The 20,213-nt window shown below is 39.1% G+C and overlaps 1 protein-coding gene across 1 annotated transcript; it reads left to right on the top strand.

The window, feature by feature from the left end:
- Nucleotides 1–4,616: 4,616 nt before the first annotated feature.
- Nucleotides 4,617–5,515, top strand: LOC149045049 (uncharacterized). Its single transcript, XM_089205824.1, has 2 exons — nt 4,617–4,848; nt 5,046–5,515. Exons 1-2 carry the CDS (start codon nt 4,617–4,619, stop codon nt 5,513–5,515), a joined length of 702 nt encoding a protein of 233 aa, XP_089061950.1.
- Nucleotides 5,516–20,213: the final 14,698 nt, after the last annotated feature.

Genomic DNA, 20,213 nt, shown 5'->3' with positions numbered 1-20,213 from the left:
ATCTATGAAAAATTCCGGCCCGTACAGTAGTTGAAGCGGTGCAGGGCTCTGCCAACTGAGGTAACAAGCCAACTTTTTTCAGGTCCTATTATCAACTGCTCGTTTCAATAGTGTTCTCAGCTGCGACGATCTCCTAATATCATCTCTTTACCGCAGTGCAAGTATATGAACTTCACATATCTAAAATCGTCATTCATTACTTGGATGGTTTATTTGGACCCAACACATTGACCATCTCCAAGTTGGCTTGTTAGCTCAGTTGGTAGAGCGCTACACCGGTATCAGTAGTGTTCTTAGCTGCGAGGATCTCTTAATAACATCATCTGAAAAGAGCCTAATTTTGCTCCAAAACAGCAGAAACCTTCTTTTGAGGGAGATGTGGCTAAATCAGCGTGATTAGCTGCAAACAGGGAAGATCGTCATTCAGTGCAAAAAAAAAGGAGTATTGAATAAAGCACAATTTCGCAAGAAAACAACAAAAACGTTCTTTTCAGTGAGATCAAGCTAAAATCAGTCAATTAGCTGGAAAGGGGCAGAAAACCAGTTTATGTAAGTGTCTTGGCTGGTTTGACTATTTAGCCAGTCGAATCAATTAAAATAGTTTGACTATTTTAGCTACTTCACTCAGTTCAGCTAGATTCTGAATGTCAGAAACATCAGAACACCGGTTTTGGTTCAAGGAAGAAAAAAAAGTGCGTAAATCCAGGAAACCAGCACAAAAAAGGTTCTAGGTGCAATACAGCTAAAATACAGCGGCGAAAAAGCAAAAATTTTCTTTTGAGTGAGATATAGTTGGAATCAATGGGGAAAGCTTCAAATAGGCGAAAACCGTTTCCAGTGCGAAAAAGCTGAACACAGCGCAATTTAGCACCACAACAACAAAAACATTTTTTTGCGTGAAATATAGCTGGAATCAGCGTGATTAGCTGAAAACAGGCCAGAACCTTTATGCCGTGAAAAAAGTCTTGTAAGAGTGTAATTTGGACCCAAAAGAGCAAAAAACGTTCTTTTGATTGAGGTATAGCTAGAATCAGCGTGACTAGCTTCAAAAAGGCTAAATTTTTTATTCAGTGCAAAAAAATTTGGAAAAAGCGAAATTTACTAACAAAACAGTAGAAACATTGTTTTAGGTGAGATCAAGCAAAAATCAGTCAATTTGCTGCAAACAGGCCAGAAGACCAAGTGTAACAACAGCAGACAGGCAAAAAATAGGGTTTTCGGTGCAAAAGAGCTGAAAAGAGCATAGTTTAGCACCACAGCAGGAAAAATGTTGTTATGAGTGAGATATAGCCTAAAAAAACCGCTATTAGCTGCAAGCAGATAAACATCTGAATTCAGCCTAATTTAGCAACAAAACAGCAAAAACGTTGTTTTCGGAAACATCAAGCTAAAATCGGTCAATTAGCCGCGAACAGGCTAGAAAACCACTTTTCATGCAAGGAAGGTAAGAACAGTGTAACAGCAACGAACAAGTATAGAGAGGGTTTTCAGTACGATAGAGCTGAAAAGAGCGTAATTTAGCATCACAGAGAGAAAAATGTTGTTATGAGTGAGATATAGCTTAAAACAGCGTCATTAGCTGCAAACAGGTGACACTCTTAATTCAGTACAAAAAAAAACTGAAAACAGCGTAATTTAGCAGCAAAACAGCAAAAACGTTGTTTTGAGTTGAGATCAAGCTAAAAACAGTCGATTATCTGCCAACAGGCTAGAACACCAGGTTTTAGTGCAAGGAAGATAACAGCAGCGTACATCCAGCAAACAAGCACAAAAAAGGGTTTTCAGTGCGGTAGAGCTGAAAAAAGCTTAACTTAGTAGCGAAAAAGCAAAAACATTCTTCTGAGTGAGATATCGCTAAAATCAGCGTGATTAGCTGCAAACAGGCGAAAAACCTTTTTCAGGTGCGAAAAAGCTGAATACTGCCTAATTTAGCAAGAAAAGAGTAAGAACGTTTTTTTGAGTGAGATAAAGGTTGAATAATCGGGATTAGCTGGAAACAGGCCACAAAACAAGTTTTTAGAGCGAGAAAGCTCTAAACACAGCATGACAACAGCAGAGAAGCCAAAAAACGCCTTTACGTTAGTTAAGAACAGCGTGATTAGGTGCAAAAAGGCAGAAAAGCTGTTTTCGGTGCAGCGTCAGAAACATGTTTCTGGTGGTATGAAGCTGAAAGCAGAGAAATATAGCAAGAAGAAAGCAGAAACATCGGTTTGAGGAAGATAAGATACACTAAGCGTGACTGGTAAAAAAAACAGGCAAAAATTCCTTTTCTCGGTGCGATAAAGCCAAAAACAGCGTAAAAAGCTCTAAACAGACAGAAACCAATTTTTCGTGAAAAAGAGCTGAAAATAGCGTAACTTAGCGACGAAGAAGTAAAAACGTTGTTTTCAGTGGTCTGGTAAAAGTCAGCGCGATTGGCTGCAACAGGCAAAAAACGTTTTCCGGATCCAATAAAGAGCCGAAAACAGTGTAATTTAGTGAAGTTATTTTGACTGAAGTAAAGCTATAATCAACACATGTCAGCTGCAAACGCGCAGATAAGCTTTTTGTGGTGAAAAAGAGCTGAAAACATTGTACTTGAGCTATATCAGCCACTTAGACAATTTGAACTACCTCAACCAATTAACAAAGATATTGCAATCTGTGCAGTTTAACTGTCTTACCTAGTTTAACTATTTAACCAGTCGAATTAATGTGAATATATTGACTATTTTAACTACCTCAAGCAGTTTTTGCCGTTTGTTCTTTGAAGTAAATTTAACCAGTTCAGATAGATTTTGCGATGATTTAACCGTTAAAAGATCAGTCTCGGTTATACAGTTAGATTCCAGGAAATAATAAGTATTATAGGAGAAGGGTATCGGATAATTACTGAGCAACAAGAACAACACAGAGTCACTAACATCTGGTGAATGTGCGTTAAGCGCCCCAAGTGCCATACACCTATCTTAAATAATTAAACCACTTAAGCTAGATTGTGCAGTTTGTGTGATGGAACCAGTTAAGCTAGTTATGCATTTTGTGCAGTTGAAGCATTCAACTAGTTTAACCAATTAAGAAAGATGCTGCAATCTGTGCAGTTTAACTATTTTCACAGGTTTGACTATTTTACAAGTAAAATCAACTTAAATAGTTTGACTATTTTTAATACTTCAAGAACTTAGGTAGATTTTGCAGTTTGCACAGTTCATTAGTTGAAGTTAATTGGACCATTTAGAGTACCCTAACCGGTTGAGATACGTTGTGCAATTTTTCTCAGTTGACCTCTTACTGTTAACCTATTTGAACCATTCCAGCTAAATTGTTTAGATTGTGCAGCTGAGCCAATTAAGCTAATGATGCATTTTTGTCTAATTGAACTATTTATGCTTCTTTGATCATGTGATTTACTTCCACCAATTAAAATAACTTTGGCAATTTGTAGTTTATTTTTGTTTACTTGTTTGACTAATTAAAGCAGTTAAAACATTTAAGGTAGCTAAGTTTCTTGGAGTATTTTAAATATTCAAACTATTTTAATTGATTCGACTTGTTACATAGTCAATCCACGGAAGACAGTTAAACTGCACAGATTCCACCACCTTTCTTAATTAGTTGAGGTAGTTGAGATGGTTCAGCTATACAAAATGCATAGCTAGCTTAAATGGTCCCTTAGCACAAACCCCACAATCTAGCCTAAGTTCTCTAACTAGTTAAGATAGTAGCATGGTACTTAAGGTTTTTAACGCGCATTCACCAGATATCAGTGATTCTGTCTCATTATTGCGTGGTAATCTGGCGCTGGCTTTTTCATATAATATTCATCCTTTCCTGGAATCCACATGCTATATCAACCCCGAGGATCGCCATCTTGTCGTCGTTGGCGGGCTTGAGTGCTTCGGAGACCCCTAGAGCTATGGCGGCGAGAGCTTCGTCTCCTGGTAGGGCCACCCAAGCCAAACAAGTCAAAGGGTACAAGTCCGACGAAGCACAATCCAATGGTCCTTCAGTACAGGGGGTTGGGCACAAGGCTAGCATTCCTGTCCCCTTAAACACCCATGTTACGGAAAGGGCAACGAAGAAAATCAACACCACCAGACGAGACGGACTTTCAGAGTTATCAAAAGATACTGGTATGAATGACAGTGGTCAAAGCCGAAAGGAAATGGTTGACAGGAAGATGGAAGCCTTGAGCGCCAAATGGAAGACCAGAATTTGATTCTGGAAGGAAGAACTATATACGAGACAGGAAAGCGAGCCAAGCCACAGCTGAGATGCTGAGATGAGACATTACAACCTACACGTTCTTGGAATTAGCGATAGCAGATTGACAGGTTCAGGCAGACACAAAACCAACACAGGAGAGACAGTGCTATATTCCGGAAGAGATGACCAGCACCGTGAGGGAATAGCCATTATCTTCAAGAAGGGTCTTGAGAAGTGCCCGATGGAGTTGAAGCCGATCAAGTGAGATTGAAAGGGAGACACATCAACACAACTATCATCCAGCGTTAAGCACCAACAAAGGACAGTGACGAAGAAGGCAAGGACACCTTCACGAACTGCTTCAAGCAGAACTGCAGAACCACGTGACGAGATGAAGATTGTGATGTAAGATCTCAATGCAAAAGTTGGAAATGACAGAAACTACGATAGGGCCACGGGGAGAGAAGGATATCACCATAAACGACAGTGGAAATAGGCTACTAGACATATACACCACCTTAGATTTTGTCGCTGGAGGGACGCTCTTCCCACATCGAGACGTCCAATGGCTGAAAGGTTACTTTCCCAATAGAAAAGACAAGAACCAGGTTGACAACCTGATGGTCAACGGGATGTGGAGGCGATCACTGCCAAGACGTCAAAGTGAGAAGAGGAGCTGATGCGGGAAGTCACCACCATCTTGTGACCCCTAAACTGAAGTTGAAGCTGAGGAAGACCAGATTAAGTTTGAGAGGGCGACAACACTGACTCTGACGTGGAGAAGCTGCGAGACCTAAAACTTAAGACTGCCGTCACACTACAGCTGAGAAATAAGCTCCAGGTATGAGCGGATGCTGAAGACCAGACGTTGGAAGGTTCGGAAGACATCAATACAAAGTGGCAACAGCTTAAGATAGCCTACGAGCAGACCTGCAAGGCCTTTCCTGGAACAAAGCAGAGAAAGAGGAAGGAGTGGATCTCAGAGGATAGCTGGCAGACCATTGAGAAGAGAAGAATTCTCAAGATGAAAGTCTTGAAGGCCAAATCAGAGCGACTGAAGGAGAGATACAAGCAACAATGGATGGAAGCGAACCGAACAGTGAAGATGATGGCAAGAACAGAGAAGCAGAGCCACATAAACGACCCACCAAGCCAGGCAGAAGATGCAGCAAGTAGGGGAGAGCAACGCAAAGTCTATAAGATCATCAGGCTGCTGTGTGTCAGATATATAGTTGGCACTGATGCTCCGATGATGGACCAGCAGCGGCGACTGCTCATCACAGAAGCCGAGCAGGACGCACACACCTTCTATAACCTTTTCGACTTCTAACACCAATGTCATCTTTACCACCCTAAGACCTTGAGGAGCGGTATCTTCTTTGTCACCTTTTGGAACCTGTGGACCGGTATCTCCTTCTGGTCCTAGTGCTCCAGTATCTTCTATGCCACTTCTATGCCACTTTTAGGACCCTGAGATCCAGCTCCACCTCTACCAGGTGGCCCCTGTGAACCAGTAGAACCCTTGAAGCCTTGTGCATCAGTTTCTCCCTTGCCACCCTTATCTCCCCTAGTCCTCTTGCACCAGTATCTCCTTTAAGGCCTGTATCATCTTAATTTCCTTCTAGGCCAGTATCACCCTTATCACCTTTTGGTACTAGTGGCCCTGCTACTCCTTCAACACCTTCCACAATTGTATCTAGTTTGTTGTGATCTCCTGTAAATATACCCATTATAATATATGCTTATACAAAATACTGTTTTCTGAATGTTTTTATCAATTTTTTTTATTAATTTTTTTGGTACTAGTGGCCCTGCTACTCCTTCAACACCTTCCACAATTGTACCTAATTTGCCATGATCTCCTGTAAATATACCCATTATAATATATGCTTATACAAAATTTGTTTTCGGTACGATAAAGGTTAAAACAGCATAATTCAAGTGCAGAGAAGCGAAACAACGTTTTGAGTGAGATGAACCTGAAATGAGCGTCATTTGTTGCAAAAGCGGAGGAAATTTTTTGCCTTGCGATAAAGCTTAAAAAGCTTAATTCAGCAGAAGCATTAAGGCTAGTTAAACCATGTGAACTACTTTGTGCATTTTAACTGTCTTGGCTACTTTGACTATTTAACGAGTTTAAACAATTTAGCTTGATTGTGCGGTTTGTGCAGTTGACCCTATCGAGCAAAATTATTCATTTTGTCCAGTTGAACCAATTAACCCGGTCTGAGCATTTGAACCACATCAACCATTTCAGATAGATGGTGCAATTTGTGCACTTTTACTCTTTCCGCTACTTTGATTATCTTAATTAGTTAAACCGATTAAGCTAGATAGTGCAGTTTACGCAATGGAAACATTTGAACTAGTTATACACAGTTTGACCATTTGAACTACTTCAACCCATTAGAAAAGATTTTGCAACCCGTGCAGTTTGACTGGCTTGGCTTGGCTTGGCTTGGCTTGGCTTGGCTTGGCTTGTCTGACCGTCACTTTAACCAGTTGGATAGATGGTGCAATTTTTTTCAGACGACCTCAGTTTGACTGAAACCAGGTTAACCATTTCAACTAGATTGTCCAGGTTGTGAAGTTGAATTGATTAGGCTAGTTATCCATTGTTTTTCAATTGAAGCAAAACGTATTTAACCACGTCACATACTTCGACCAATTAAGCTGGATTGTGTAGCTTGTGCAGTTGATCCAATTAAGCTAAGCATTTTGTCCGGCTAAAGCCTTTAAGCTAGTTTGACCATATGAACCACTTCTACCAATTACGATGGATTGTCCAATTTGTGCAATTCAACTGTTGTCGCTCGATGGACATTTAACCTTTTGAACCCTAAAGCTACGTCAACTGGTTAGACTAGTTCAAATGGTCCATGAAGCTTAACTTGTTTAAGTGGACAAAATGCAGTTACAACTATTAACACTATTAACACTATTAACACTCTTGATGAAAGAGAATCATCGACTGGTTTTGCTGTTATTCAGGGTTTTAGAGAACCTATCAAGAGAATTTTGAATAGCCACAACGTTAAAGTCGCTCAAAAACCTTCTTAGCCTGTGGGGCATATTTTCGCCAAACTTAAGGATCCTGTCACGAAAGAACAACGCTTCGACGCCATCTATTCTATTCTTTGCAATGATTATGACAACAAATACATCGGACAAACCAAAGTGATGTTTAGTTTCTCCGATGAAAAAGCATCAAAAAGCGATTTTCTTTTGTAAAAAGGAGTGTCGAAGGACAGGAATGCCGAAATGCTGGGTCTATGAATTATTACTTCTTCGGTTATATTAATTAAATCTGTGAACCAGAGTAGCATCAAATCATGTTTGAAGGATGAACCAAGTTAGGTCGGCTTATCGTTGAATTCGATTTAGCGTGACTGAAGTACGGCGTCTTAACCAGGCCTTACAAGATTTACTTTGTAAGCAGTTGACCCAACTGCACTAGTTTGACTCTATTAACTTCTTGAACCAATCAACCTACACAGTAGAGGTTGTGCAATTGAACCATTCAGGGTGACTACACATTCTGGAATGTTGAACAATTTAAGCTAGTATGACCATTGAAACTACTTCAACAAACTAAGATACATTTTGCAATTTAACTGTTTCCCTAGTTTGACGTTTGAACCAGTTGAACTAATTGCTCTACTTTAATAATTCTAACTACTTTAAGCAATTAAGCACTTGATTGTGCACTCTGTGCAGTTGATTGACCGGAGCTATTTCCATCATTTGAAGTACTTCAACCAATTATGGTAGCCTTTGTAACTTTTTAGTTTAACTGTTGTCGCCAGGTTTTTTTATAAAACCATTTGAACCCTTTAAGCCAGTCATGTATTTTATCCGGGTAAACTACTATTGAAGATAGCTCAATCATTTGAACTTCATCAACCAATTAGGGAGGACTTCGTAATTTCTGAAGTTTTACTGCTTTTGCTGGGTAGAGTTAATATCATTTGAATTCATGAATGCAAGTTTTAACAGCTTAAGTACGTGAACAAACTAAATTGTATTATGCAGTTGAACCTATTAAACTAATTACGCAGTTTAGCTGGATTGTGTGGTTTTTACGTCTGAGCCTTTTAAGCTACCTGTGAATTTTGACAGTTGAACCATTCAAACCAAGTTGACAAATTGAACTACTTCAATCAATTAAGATAGATCGTTCAGATTTTGCAGTTGAACAGTTTTCCCTACATTAACTGTTTTATCAGTCAAACCAATAAAGCTGACGGTGGGCTTTGTGCAGATGAAGCACTAAAGCTAGTTGGACCATTTGAAGTACTTCACCCAATTAGGTTAGATTTAAGTGTTTTCCTTACTTTGACTATTTGACCAATTAAACCAAATTAATTTAGCGCGATGTTGCAGATTGTGCAGTTGATTAATTGATGCTTGTTTTGACAATTGTAACTGCTTGCAGCAACTATACTAGAGAGAGAAGTTTTCTTGAAGTAATTTTGCTAGTTACGTATTTTTTGCAGTTGAATCATTTAATCTCGTTCGACCATTTGAACTAATTTAACAAATTTAGCCAATTTTGCAATTTTTGCAGTTTAACTGTTTTACCTGGTTTGACCACTTAACCAGTTGAACTAATCAAACTAGTTTGATTATGTTAACTACTTGAATCAATGAACCCACATTGCGCACATTGTGCAGTCGCGCTATATTAAGGGTAGTTACGCATTTTGTCCCAAGAAGTTCAAATGGTTACACTACCTTCAATTGTTAAACTACAGAAATAACACAATCCAGCTGAATTGATTCAAGTAGTGTAAATAATCTAAGTAGCTTAATTAGTTCAATCAGCAAGATAGTCAAACTAGCAAAGAAAGTTAAATGTAAAAATTTTATCGAATTTATCGTAATTGGTTCAAGTAGCTTAGGTGGTGAAACTAGCCTAAATGATTCAACTTAAAAAGTGCATAACAAGGTTAAATGGTTCAAACACAGATTCTTTACAGTGTAGTTTAATTGGTTCAAGAAGTTAGAATAGTCAAACTAGCCTAACTGATTCGAAAAATCAAGTCCAATTTAGTGCTATAGAAATTTAGAGGCAAAGAAGCAGAAAACTTCTTTCTATGTAACGACGCTTGAAACAACGTTATATTACGTCAAAGAAACGAGAGTAGTGTTATTTGGCTTTAAAAGCGCCAAAATGTTGTTTCTGGTGGCATAAACCTCACATAACTGTGATTAACTGCAAACAGGCAAAAAAACCGTTTTCATTGTGATAAAGCAAAAATTAGCGCATTTAGCGACAAAAAAAGCAAAAACCTTGTTTTCCGCGAGAAAAATCTAAAAACAGCCCAATTTAGTTGCAAACAGACGAAAACCTTTTTTTCGGTGCGAGAAAAAGAAAAAACTTGTCACTTCGCAACAAAAAAGTGAACAGATTTTATTTTTTGTGAGATAAGGCTCAAAACAGCGCTATTTAGTGCAAACAAAGGAGAACATGTTTTCGGTGCAATAAAGCACCGTAAGCGTGATTCGGCCACAAAAGGGCAAAAAGGTTCTTTTCGGTGAGGCAAAGCTGAAAACAGCCCAATTCAGCTGTAAACAAACAAAACCTTTTATTTTTGGTGCGAGAAAGTTAAAAAAATTTTGACCTCGCAACAAGAAGGAAAAACGTTGTTTCTGCTTACATAAAGCTCAAAATACTGCAATCTGCTCCACACTGGAAGTAAACTCTTATTCGCTGCAAAAAAGCTTAAAGAAGCATCATTTAGCAACAAAAAAACGTTTTTCGAGGGATGAAAAACAGTCCAATTAAGCTGCAAACAAAGAAAACATGTTTTTGGTGAAAGAAAGCTGAAAATAGCGCGATTTAGCAACAAAAGCGAAAAACGTGATTTTGGTGCAAAAAAACTGAAAACAGCCTGATAAAGCAACAAAAAAGTAAAGACCTTCTTTTCGGTGAGATGAAGCTAAAAACAGCCCAATTTAGTAGCAAACAAACAAGAAAAAAACGTAACCCGTTGTTATCTTCGAGATGATGATAAATATAACCCAGTTTACTTGGAAACAACCTAAAAACTTTTTTCGTGAGATAAGTTCAGAACAGCCCAATTTAGTTGAAAACATGTTTTCATGTCTTTTCCCATATTATTCCTTATGGTTTAATCTGACCATTTCAGCTAGTTTGCGGATCTTTCACAAATTAACTGATATCGCTTAATGAGACTAGTTGAAACAAATCAGCCAGTTTGTGCTTTCCTTCAGGCTAAAATGGCCAAATTAACTAAAATTGCTGATGTAATAGAATGTACAAACTAGCTCAATAACTCCAACTGCTTTAAACACTCAAACCAACGAACAAAGTTAAATTGTTTAAGTGATCTCACCAGCCAAAACTGTTAATGTGCACAAAAAGCACATGTATTTTGTGATACACAACAGCTCAAATAATGGACATGTTTTTACTTTAATGAAATCGCTGTAATAAGCTGTGGTGCTAAGGTGCCATAAAACTGAACAGCGTTATTTTCAGCAAAAAGAAAAAACGTTTTTATGTGAGATAAAGCTTAAAACGGCCCAATTCAGTTCTAAATAAATTAAAACATGTTATTCGGGGCGAAAAACAGAGAAAAGCGCAGTTTTGGCACTCAAAAGCGAGAAAAGTTGTCTCTAGGGAATTCAATCTTAAACTACCCTGGTCAGCTTCAAACTTCTATTGCTTAAACAAGCAATCTCAGTTGAATTCTAAGAAATATGCAATTTAGCTAAATTGGCTCAGTTGGAAGGAATGGTTAAAGGGGTTTAACGGCTGATAGGGACAAAATGCACCAACTAAGTAAATTAGTTTAATCGATTTAAGTCAAATCGCTATTTGATTCAAATAGCCAAAACCGTTTAAAATGTTCAAACTACACAATCCAGCCTAATTAACCCGGCTGTTTTCAGCTTAAAATATTCGAACTAGTTTTACTTGTTAAACTTGTTATATAGTCGGACTAGCGAAAAGAGTTAATTTGGAGAATCTTTAGGACTTTCGACTAGTGAATAGCAAAAATAGGCAAAACAGTTCTACTGCAAAAATTGGTTATGGATTTTTTGGGGTTGAAGCATTGAAGTTAGTTTGACATTTAATATGCATTGTGAATTTTTTTGTAGTTTCACTCTTCAGGCAGTTCAGACGCGGTACTTCAACCAAGGCTAATCAAACTCAAAGAATTAATTTAATGTGAAGTACAGTGTCTGAACCAATTCGGAACGGCTGATTTAGTTCAAAGTCGGGGTCCATCAAATCACCGGTGCAGGTAATCAGGCAAACTCATTAATATTTTGCCATAAAGTGAATGTGAAGGTGTTAGTTGCTCTTCATCATCTCTAGAGGTTATATAGGACGATGGGCTTGCATTCAGTATCATCTCCGTTTCAATGATGACAGTCAACAGCTCCTTGTAATGTTGAGCCTAGCGCCTCTAGCGGACTGTTCAACTGACTTCACCATTCTCTCCAATAAACTTCCCCACCATGGGGCCATTTATAAGGTAAAGATCCATTGGACTTTCTTCTCTGCAAGGTATTGTCTTACAACTAGACTCTTCATCAAGTCTACTATTTGCCTGGAGGCAGATCTAAAGGCACTTCCATTGTCTGACACAATCTTTGATGGCAATCCTCTTCTGGCTGTAAATCTAGCAAAACTTCTAGGAAAGGCCTCTGCAGTTAGGTCTGTAACTATGTAGAGGTGTACTGCTCTTGTAACATAGTATGTATACAGGGAAGTCCACACCTTCTCCTCTGTCTTCTTATTGGCAATCTTAACGTATAATGGGCATGCATAGTATAACTCAGTAAAGGTAAAGGCCGGTGCAGTCTGTTACTCTAAATTCCAGTAAACGTGGTGGTGGTGGTAGTGGTATATAAGGTTTTCGCTCGTGTGGGCGACTTATTCCACAGCTGTGAAGCAATTTTCTTCACAACCTGTCTGCCAACCAAAACTTGGATCGCAACTCTGTCAAAGTTTCCACTCCATCATGCATGCATTACACTCTCGTGGGAATTTCTGATGGTCAACATTGTTTCTAAATCCATGATTTGCATCTAGGAGGATAGGATGCTCGACTGAGTAAGGAAGGTCTGCGTGTGAGAAGCTGCCTCCACACCTCAGAATGCCATCGCTGTCTGGTGACAATCTTGCTTTTCGGTTCTTAAGAAATCGCAAGACATAGGTGTAAGCCGTAGGAGTCGCCGAAGATTGCTGAACGGGCTCATGTAAATGACACAGCTAATGCCGAAATTGTTAGTTCAAGAAGGGTGGAAGTTTTCAGGTTCCTTTGATTTTTTTACTGTTATTTCTGTTAAACATTCCTAAGGGATGGGCTCGGTGACGACAATGCTCTTCGACCCTTCCTCAGGTTGGCTTAGCCATTCAGGGCCCATCGCCCAAAGTGTGTTTTTCGCGAGCTAAGATGAATTCAATCCTTTTGATTGGACGGCTGCAGGATTGCTGTCCCACGGGCAGTCCCTCCAGCTTTCCACTGGGAGAAGGCTTATAATTTTTTTGACTTTGTTGTCTACAGACTGTTTCCATTCTTTGTCTATGCCTCTAATCCAGCAAAGTGCCACCTCAGAATCCCTTTAATATGTAATCTTTTTTATAGGATCTTCACATTTCAGAGCCCCCTCAATGGCTGTGACTAGTCTCGCAAGTATGACTGCTGCTAAAAGTTCTAATCTGGGAATTTTTTGGCTACTCAGTGGGTCTACTCTTGTCTTGGATGCTACAAACTTCACATAAGTGCGAAAGGCCTTATGAACTTGGAGGTAAACAAAAGCGCCATATGCCTTCACGTCAAACACAACTCCTGCGAATTGCAGCAGAACTACTTCAGGATACTCTTTCTTCACATCATCAAACCACAGGAACCTCGGGACATCTCTATCTTGTTCTGATACCGACACGGTTAGGAGTGCCTTTTCAATATCTCCAGCCAGTACCTTTCTATGCATTCGAAATCTCAGGAAGATGTCCACGATCTTGTGCAAAAGTACTGGCCCGGTGTATAGACAATCATTCAAGGAGACTGCGTTTCACTTGCAGGACGCATCATAGACAATTCCGAGTTTTGTTGTCTCTTTATCTCTTCCAATGACAGCATGATGAAGCAGGCAGTGAACCCCTCCAACTCAAACAGACGTTGATTCATTGACTTTCTCCACAATCCTCTTCTGGATCTGGTCTCTGATCACGGCATCGTATTTTAACAAACTTACGGTTCTCGTCTCAGGCGGTTCAATAGACTAATCAGGCGTTTGTGGCTGGTCTCATAGTTGTCTGGCAGAACTGGGTAAATATTCGTCCATGGTAGATGTATCTCATATCTTCCTAGCTGAAAGGAGATGCTGTCAATGAAATAATTAAGAAATTATTGTTCAGGACTCGATATTCCCAATGACTCCAGGTCCCCGAAGCGTTTGAACTCTCCAGTAAGGTCAAGCTTCAGAGGTTGGGACGGTTCGGCAGCACATCTTAGGACATGGGTTCTGGAAACCAAGTTAACAGATGAGTCACAGTCACACGTTGAGCTCTTTATTGGGTCCACATAAATCCAAACCTACCTTGTATGTAAAACTTTTGGACCACTTTCTCCTCTTCTCACTTCTCCTGTCACGATTTGCCAGTATTGATCTGATCCGATAGGTATGTCATTACCTTCTATCATTACTCTCCTTTATCCTAAGATCTCCTTTGTTTTTAATATGCATATTTAAACTACTGTTGAATTTATTTTCTATAATCGTGCCAAAAAAAAGACATTTCTACTAGCATAATCATTATTTCAAATGAGCCAATCAAGTGAGAGATCGTTAACGCTTGCAACCATCTGATGACGAATGACCTAACTATTTTGCTTGCGTCATCGGACTGTATAACCGACCTGTCAAAATTGGTCGTTTAAAAAACTCTGAAGATTTTAGTATTACGAACAATTTAAATTTTTGTTTTTCTCTGTTCTGTCGTGTTTTGTTTTGTTATGATTTTTAGCGGCTATTAGCGATTGAGATGCGTTTAGCTATTTTCAGTGACTGACAGCAAATGTAATTAAAAAAGCCTACAATGCAATTGACTCAAGTGCTTCATAGTAAACTCGATCGGCAGAATCGAAATAAAATGGGTGAAGATCGTCAACGAAATTTGACAGGGAATCATCAAAAATTTAACAACGGAATGTGATGACACAAACAATACAAAATTTGCATAAGGATGTATTTCAGAATCCAATAACTATTTTCTTTAAATGTTTATAACTTCACTAATAATTTATTAAAGCCATGTTTTGAAAAAACTCATGCCATCATCATTCTACTGTGTTGTATCCTTTGACTATGTTTTTACACGCTTGAATTGGTGAAGTAATTCTAACAGAACTTGTTAAATCAAAGTTAACGGATTCAACCCGATAAACTGATGACAGCACAAAAGTTATGCTGAAATAAGACTTTGCAAACTTTTCTTAAGAGATTCAGCTGTACTTTGATTCTATTATTTTCACGAAGTTACCTATAGTAAGTTTCAAACATGAGACAATTAAGTAAATGAATCAATGAACAAATGATAATAATTGCAGCAGTAAAGGGTGAAGAATACTGTTTCATACTGCAATTAGACTAGGTCCGGAGGCTTAGCTGCCGCAACGAAGGCTTAGTCGCCACAACGAAGCGAGCTGATTATACGTCACTTTATTTTCTGTTGTTTGGTATCTTTTGTCCTCCCTCAAGAGTTAGATACAAGAAAGGGCGTTACTTTTCTCCGTGCACCCAACTAAACCGACTAGGTGTAAGTTAGTCCTGGAGCATATTGAAAGTACTTTATCACGTATTCATTCCTCCTGAACCCGATGAGAAAAAAAAAACAAAAAAAAGAAGGAAAGAAGACACAAAAGGAAGGATAATTCGAATGAAAGAAAAAAAGTATTACAAAAGTACAGAAACAATACGTGACAGAGCTAAATTGAATTTGGCCGGTCATCGTGTCCGGAGACTCTCCGGAAATTATTTCGAGCCCTGTCACTAGAACCAGTGAACCAGAACGACTTCTCTTTTGCCGCATAGGTGTATTGAATCCTTGGTCTGTCCACTGGCTGATATCGTTTTCCCACACAATGCAAAACCTGCGAAGGACGAGTTTTTATCAATGCTTACCTTTACCTTTGATGAAATTGAAATCAAGCAAAGTCCTATTTCGTTTCGCTCCGCCGCCTCCGCTCGCCATAACTTCATTGAAACCTCGAGCATTGACTGACACAATCTCCAATCGCACTGACTGACGCTTTTACAAGCGCGGCCAATCGCGTCGACATCTGTGGCACGCACAAATTTTATTGTACTTTTTAGGCAAAATAACTGTTTTATTGCCTCTGTTCCGATTTGGCTTCCAACGAATTATTAACTGAACAGTTTTATTTCCGCAATACCATGTCTAGAACAAACCTAGCTGTCAGAGTAGCCGGCGCAGTATTCGGAATAGCCGGTGAAATGCGCCGGTTGTCGGCTTATTTTGACAACCCTGCAAAGTCTCAGTGTTATGCAAAGCTTTAAAGGATAATTTCAGGAGGTTCAAATCTCTTCTCCCATTGATTGGAAGCCATCCGATTTTCAGTACATCCCGAAAGTTCTTTAGTAACACATAGTGACAGAGTACAAAACTTGTGGCAGCAAATTGAACTCGTTGCAAACGGCGAGGTAAGAATTGTGGTAAAGGTTAAACAACCAGATCGACGTAATCTAGTTTTGACAAAATTAATGTTTCTACCAGTTGCTATCTAAGCTCATATTTGGCCAGGTATTTAAATTTTCTTAGTATCGATAGAGTGGCGTAGCATCCAGATACCGTGTGCTTGATGTGATCGTCCCACTTAAGATGCTCATTGATGTGAACTCCAAGCAGTTTGCAAGATTTAATACGTTATTGTTTATAACCACTGACTACTATGTTAGGATCATACTCGTCAAGGTGATGTACTCTGGACATTTGCAGGGTGGATAGGATCATAACCTTGGTCTTGACGTTGTTAAAGTCTCTAGGGAAACCTAGTTAACTTATCTTGGTGATGAGATTTCTGAAACAGATCGTATCATAGGCTTTGGAAAAGTCGGCTAAGATCATCATAGTTACCTCCGAACGTTTCATGGCTTTTACTATGTCGTCTCGTATAGCTTGAAGTACAGTAGTAGTCGATAGGCAGAAATGTTATTGTTGAGAACATTGTTCTTATCAATAAAAACAGACAGCTGACGGAAAATCAGTCGTCCATAAACCTTTGAAAGCACTGGTAATATTGGTATAGGTCTTAAGTCTTTCTCGGATTTAATTTGGCCCCCTTTAGGAATCGCGCAGATGCGCGCGAGCTTCCAAGCAGATGGAAAGTACAAGTTCTTGATGCAGGTGTTGATGACATCAGTGAGCGGAGACCCCAGATAATCTGCAACCATTTTGATCATGTTTGCAGGGATGTCATCAGGACCAGATAAACAGTCTGATCGAATGTTGGGTAACTCATGAATGACCTCTTAAAGAGTAACGGTCCTGATTTAAAACCGTTAACAAAGTTTGCAGGGAGTGATTGAATCAAGTTTATAATTGAGGCGTAATCATCAACATGGTGGGCGTTGATGCCAATGGTGCGTTCGGCCGTGGATGCAAAGAAATTGTTTAGCTTGTCTGGTTGCATAGTTATTCGCTGGGGGCTCGGATGTAGGATACGGTGAATTACTTTCCAAACTTCTTTTGATTTCTTAGATGACAAAATTCTTTCCAGGAAGTTTCTCTTGGTTAATCAGATCGTAGGCGGTCTCTCTGTTCCTTGAGTTCCACAATGGCTGGATCTTTAAGCCACGGTGCAGGTGGTCGAGTGACCTTCGTTAATTCTGATAGTGCATGCCTATCGATACATTCCTTGCGCAATGAACTTAATATTTCGAGCTTTTCATCCGGATCGGAGACTCCAAAGGAGGCTGCAAATGGTAGTGTTTTAAAGTCTTCAATGAAGGAAGATTCATCAAAGTTCTTCAAATTTCTGATGAATATGTGCCTTATTTGGAGTCTGGTAACTTTGATGTTAATAGTTGCGTAGACGGCGTCGTGATCGCTGACTGGTGGACATGGAAGAACATCTGTGTGCGGAATACTTTCTAGAAAGTTGGAGATTATATGATCGATGTGTGCTCGTCTTGTCTGTTGTTCTGGTTGGTTTATGTACATGTTGATGTAAGTTTAGTGAAGATAATATGTCTTGATTTTGGCTAGTTATAGGTTTATTTGGTCTGAGTAAATCTATTTTGATGTCTCCTGTCACAACTATAAGACCATCGCAGCCATTACGTTGAGGTTAGCATTCCTTCTGCGCGATACATTGTTCCTACAAAAAGCTTGCTATGTTTATTTATACCGGGAAATTCAAGCCACAGATGTTCAAGGTCGAGTTCTTTAGCCTCGATGTCACTTCTACGTTTATAGGTCAGAGTTTCCTTTATGTAAGCTCCCACACCTCCACCTCTGATGGAATTACGGCTTCTAAATTCGCAATTATAGCCCAGTATGGTCACATGTTTCAGTAAAAGAGGGTTTTCCTTTAGCCAGGTTTCACTCATGCTTATCACGTCAAACGGATATTGCTTTATTTTTAGAAGGAGTTCATCAAATGCTGAAACCATGCTTTTTGTATTGAGGTGCATCACCTTTAGGTGTTTCGGCCTCATGATGAGAGATTGCAAGTGCTCGTCTGGGCCAGGATCCAGTGTTGCTGAGATGTTAGAAGGGCTTTCACTGCTAGAAAAACAGCTCATGATCCTTATTATAAAAATCGTGATGTGCATGGAAAGGCAACTCAGTCTACAAGCATCAGGTACGTTTGAAATTATTTTGAGTGGTCGTGATATTATTTGATAGGCAAACGCATTTTACGTGGAGAAGATCAAAGCAAGACTTACAATTTATTTGCTTCTGATTTTTCTTTAAGGTCTGCTCACATTCTTGACATTTTTGGGACTTCTTTGGGCCTGGGTTTAGCTCAATGTCTCCACAGCGTATGAGAGAAAGATGGAAGCAGGCACAACAATTTGCCTAATATAGGCAAGGGCGGTGAGATCGTTTGCTTCGCTTGGCGTAGATAATTAGACAAGTTTTGTTGGAAATAGTTAGTTCGTTTAATAAACTGATCTATCTCTTTCCTGTCTCAATCCCAAAGGGAGAAAACGTTATCAATATATCGTTTCCATTCTCTTGGCTTGGTTTTGCTTTGTTGGATTATTTTCGTTTTAATTTCCACCATTTTCGTACCCATAGCGGTTCGATATGTTTCAGGAAAGTTACCTCATTGTATTGAAACGAATTTTCTTGAAGAATTAAGACAGACATTTCCCTGAGGTATTGCGTTGAGATCGGTGCATTGTGGCTGTTGAACTTTTTAAATGCTTCACATACTATATTCATTCCTCCTTCGAATAAGCTAGAAACGTCCATGGATACTAGAATGGCATATTTGCCTACCTTTGTTTTTTCTAAGAAGTTGATAAAAGTAGTCATATCCTATGGGATTGTTGCATTGGGCCATGGGCTAGAGTAGTATCTCCACAAAAGACGATATTTTCTCGGTAGGGCCGTAACAACCTGAGATTATATGGTTACCGACCGGTATAAGTTTGTGTATTTTCGAGAGCTTATGGAATATTGGTGTTCTAGGTGGATTGGGAGTTTGTGAAAGCCATTTCCGACTGATGTCATTAATGTGTTTGAGAGGTTTGTTGTGAAGTCTGTTGTCGAGTTGCACTTTGGCCTCCTCTATTTTTTCTGTCTTATTCATGATGGCTGTTGTAACTTTGTCTGCTTTTTTGAGGTTTAAAGCAGAGTCTTTTGAAGCCATCACCTCATTGCGTGACATATAATTTTCTGGCTTAGTTACAGTAATCTCCCCAAGTTTTGTTTTTACATTTCTCTAAAGGGCAATAGAAAGCTGAACCGGTGGCATCAAGTTTGATTTAACATGGAACGGAAGTGGTTCTTTGTATTGTCTGTGAAAGATTTATTGAAGGCGCATTCGTCTTGCGAATTCTACAAAATCTCATAAGAGTTGCTGCCGAATTTCACATTGGTTGGTCACTGGTGTTGGAATGAATTTGAGACCCTTTGATAGCACACTGACTTGACTGTCGGAAATATGATAGTTTGAGAGATCTTTTTAGAATGATTCATTTGTCTCCCTTTCTTTGGCTGAAAGCTTATTGTTATGGAGAGCGCCCATGTTTTTTAGAGTGCGTTGCGTTACATAATTATTAAAAATAGAACGAAGAAGTTTCTAGAACATTTAGTCATGATGACTAAGCGAGAACTTTAAGGAGAACCTTCTAGAACCGTGACTCAGCATATTTTGTTATGATGTAATCATAGTGTAATGTTTCTAAAAATAACAATATTACAGATCTCTAGAACATTCTAGAACTTTTCCGAAAGATATATAAGGAGTCACGCTAGCTTAAAGAAATAGGCCTTTTAGTGAGCTATAACTGCTGTTGCGAAGAGCCCAGAGGAGCGAGAGCCGGACAGAGTTGTTTATTGGAATTGAAAGCCGTGTGGAAGGCTACGTGAGAGAAAGAATTACGGACGTCGACAGTTTGTTAAAGATTTTCAAGAGAACTGTGAGTTGTGCGGTAGTGCACCGAGATTTAAGTGATATTATTTGTAAAGGACTCTAAGTTATAGGGATACTGATTGTATTAGCATTTATATCGCTCCGTAGATAAGTGAAAAAGATAGTTATTGTATTGGTTGTCGATATCGCTTCGTAGTTATTACGTTGGTCAATAAAGTAGTTGAGTTGTACGAGTTGTATCTTTCTGGCGGTTTGGAAAATACCGTAACATTATATTTTAAAGAGTTTCTACGTTCTTTGCGTCGTATGCTTTTTGTTCTGCTTCCGTTGTTGTTAAAGCCAGCTTTTTTAGAGTAAGAGAACATGTCATGTTATTATTTCATCACTCAGATATGATTAAATCACATTTTCAAGTTC

Source organism: Pocillopora damicornis, chromosome 5 (assembly GCF_964200805.1).
Source record: "Pocillopora damicornis chromosome 5, jaPocDami1.2, whole genome shotgun sequence".
Lineage (NCBI taxonomy): Eukaryota > Metazoa > Cnidaria > Anthozoa > Scleractinia > Pocilloporidae > Pocillopora > Pocillopora damicornis.
The sequence above is the reverse complement of the archived record's forward strand: the minus strand, read 5'-3'. Positions and strand labels throughout refer to the sequence as shown.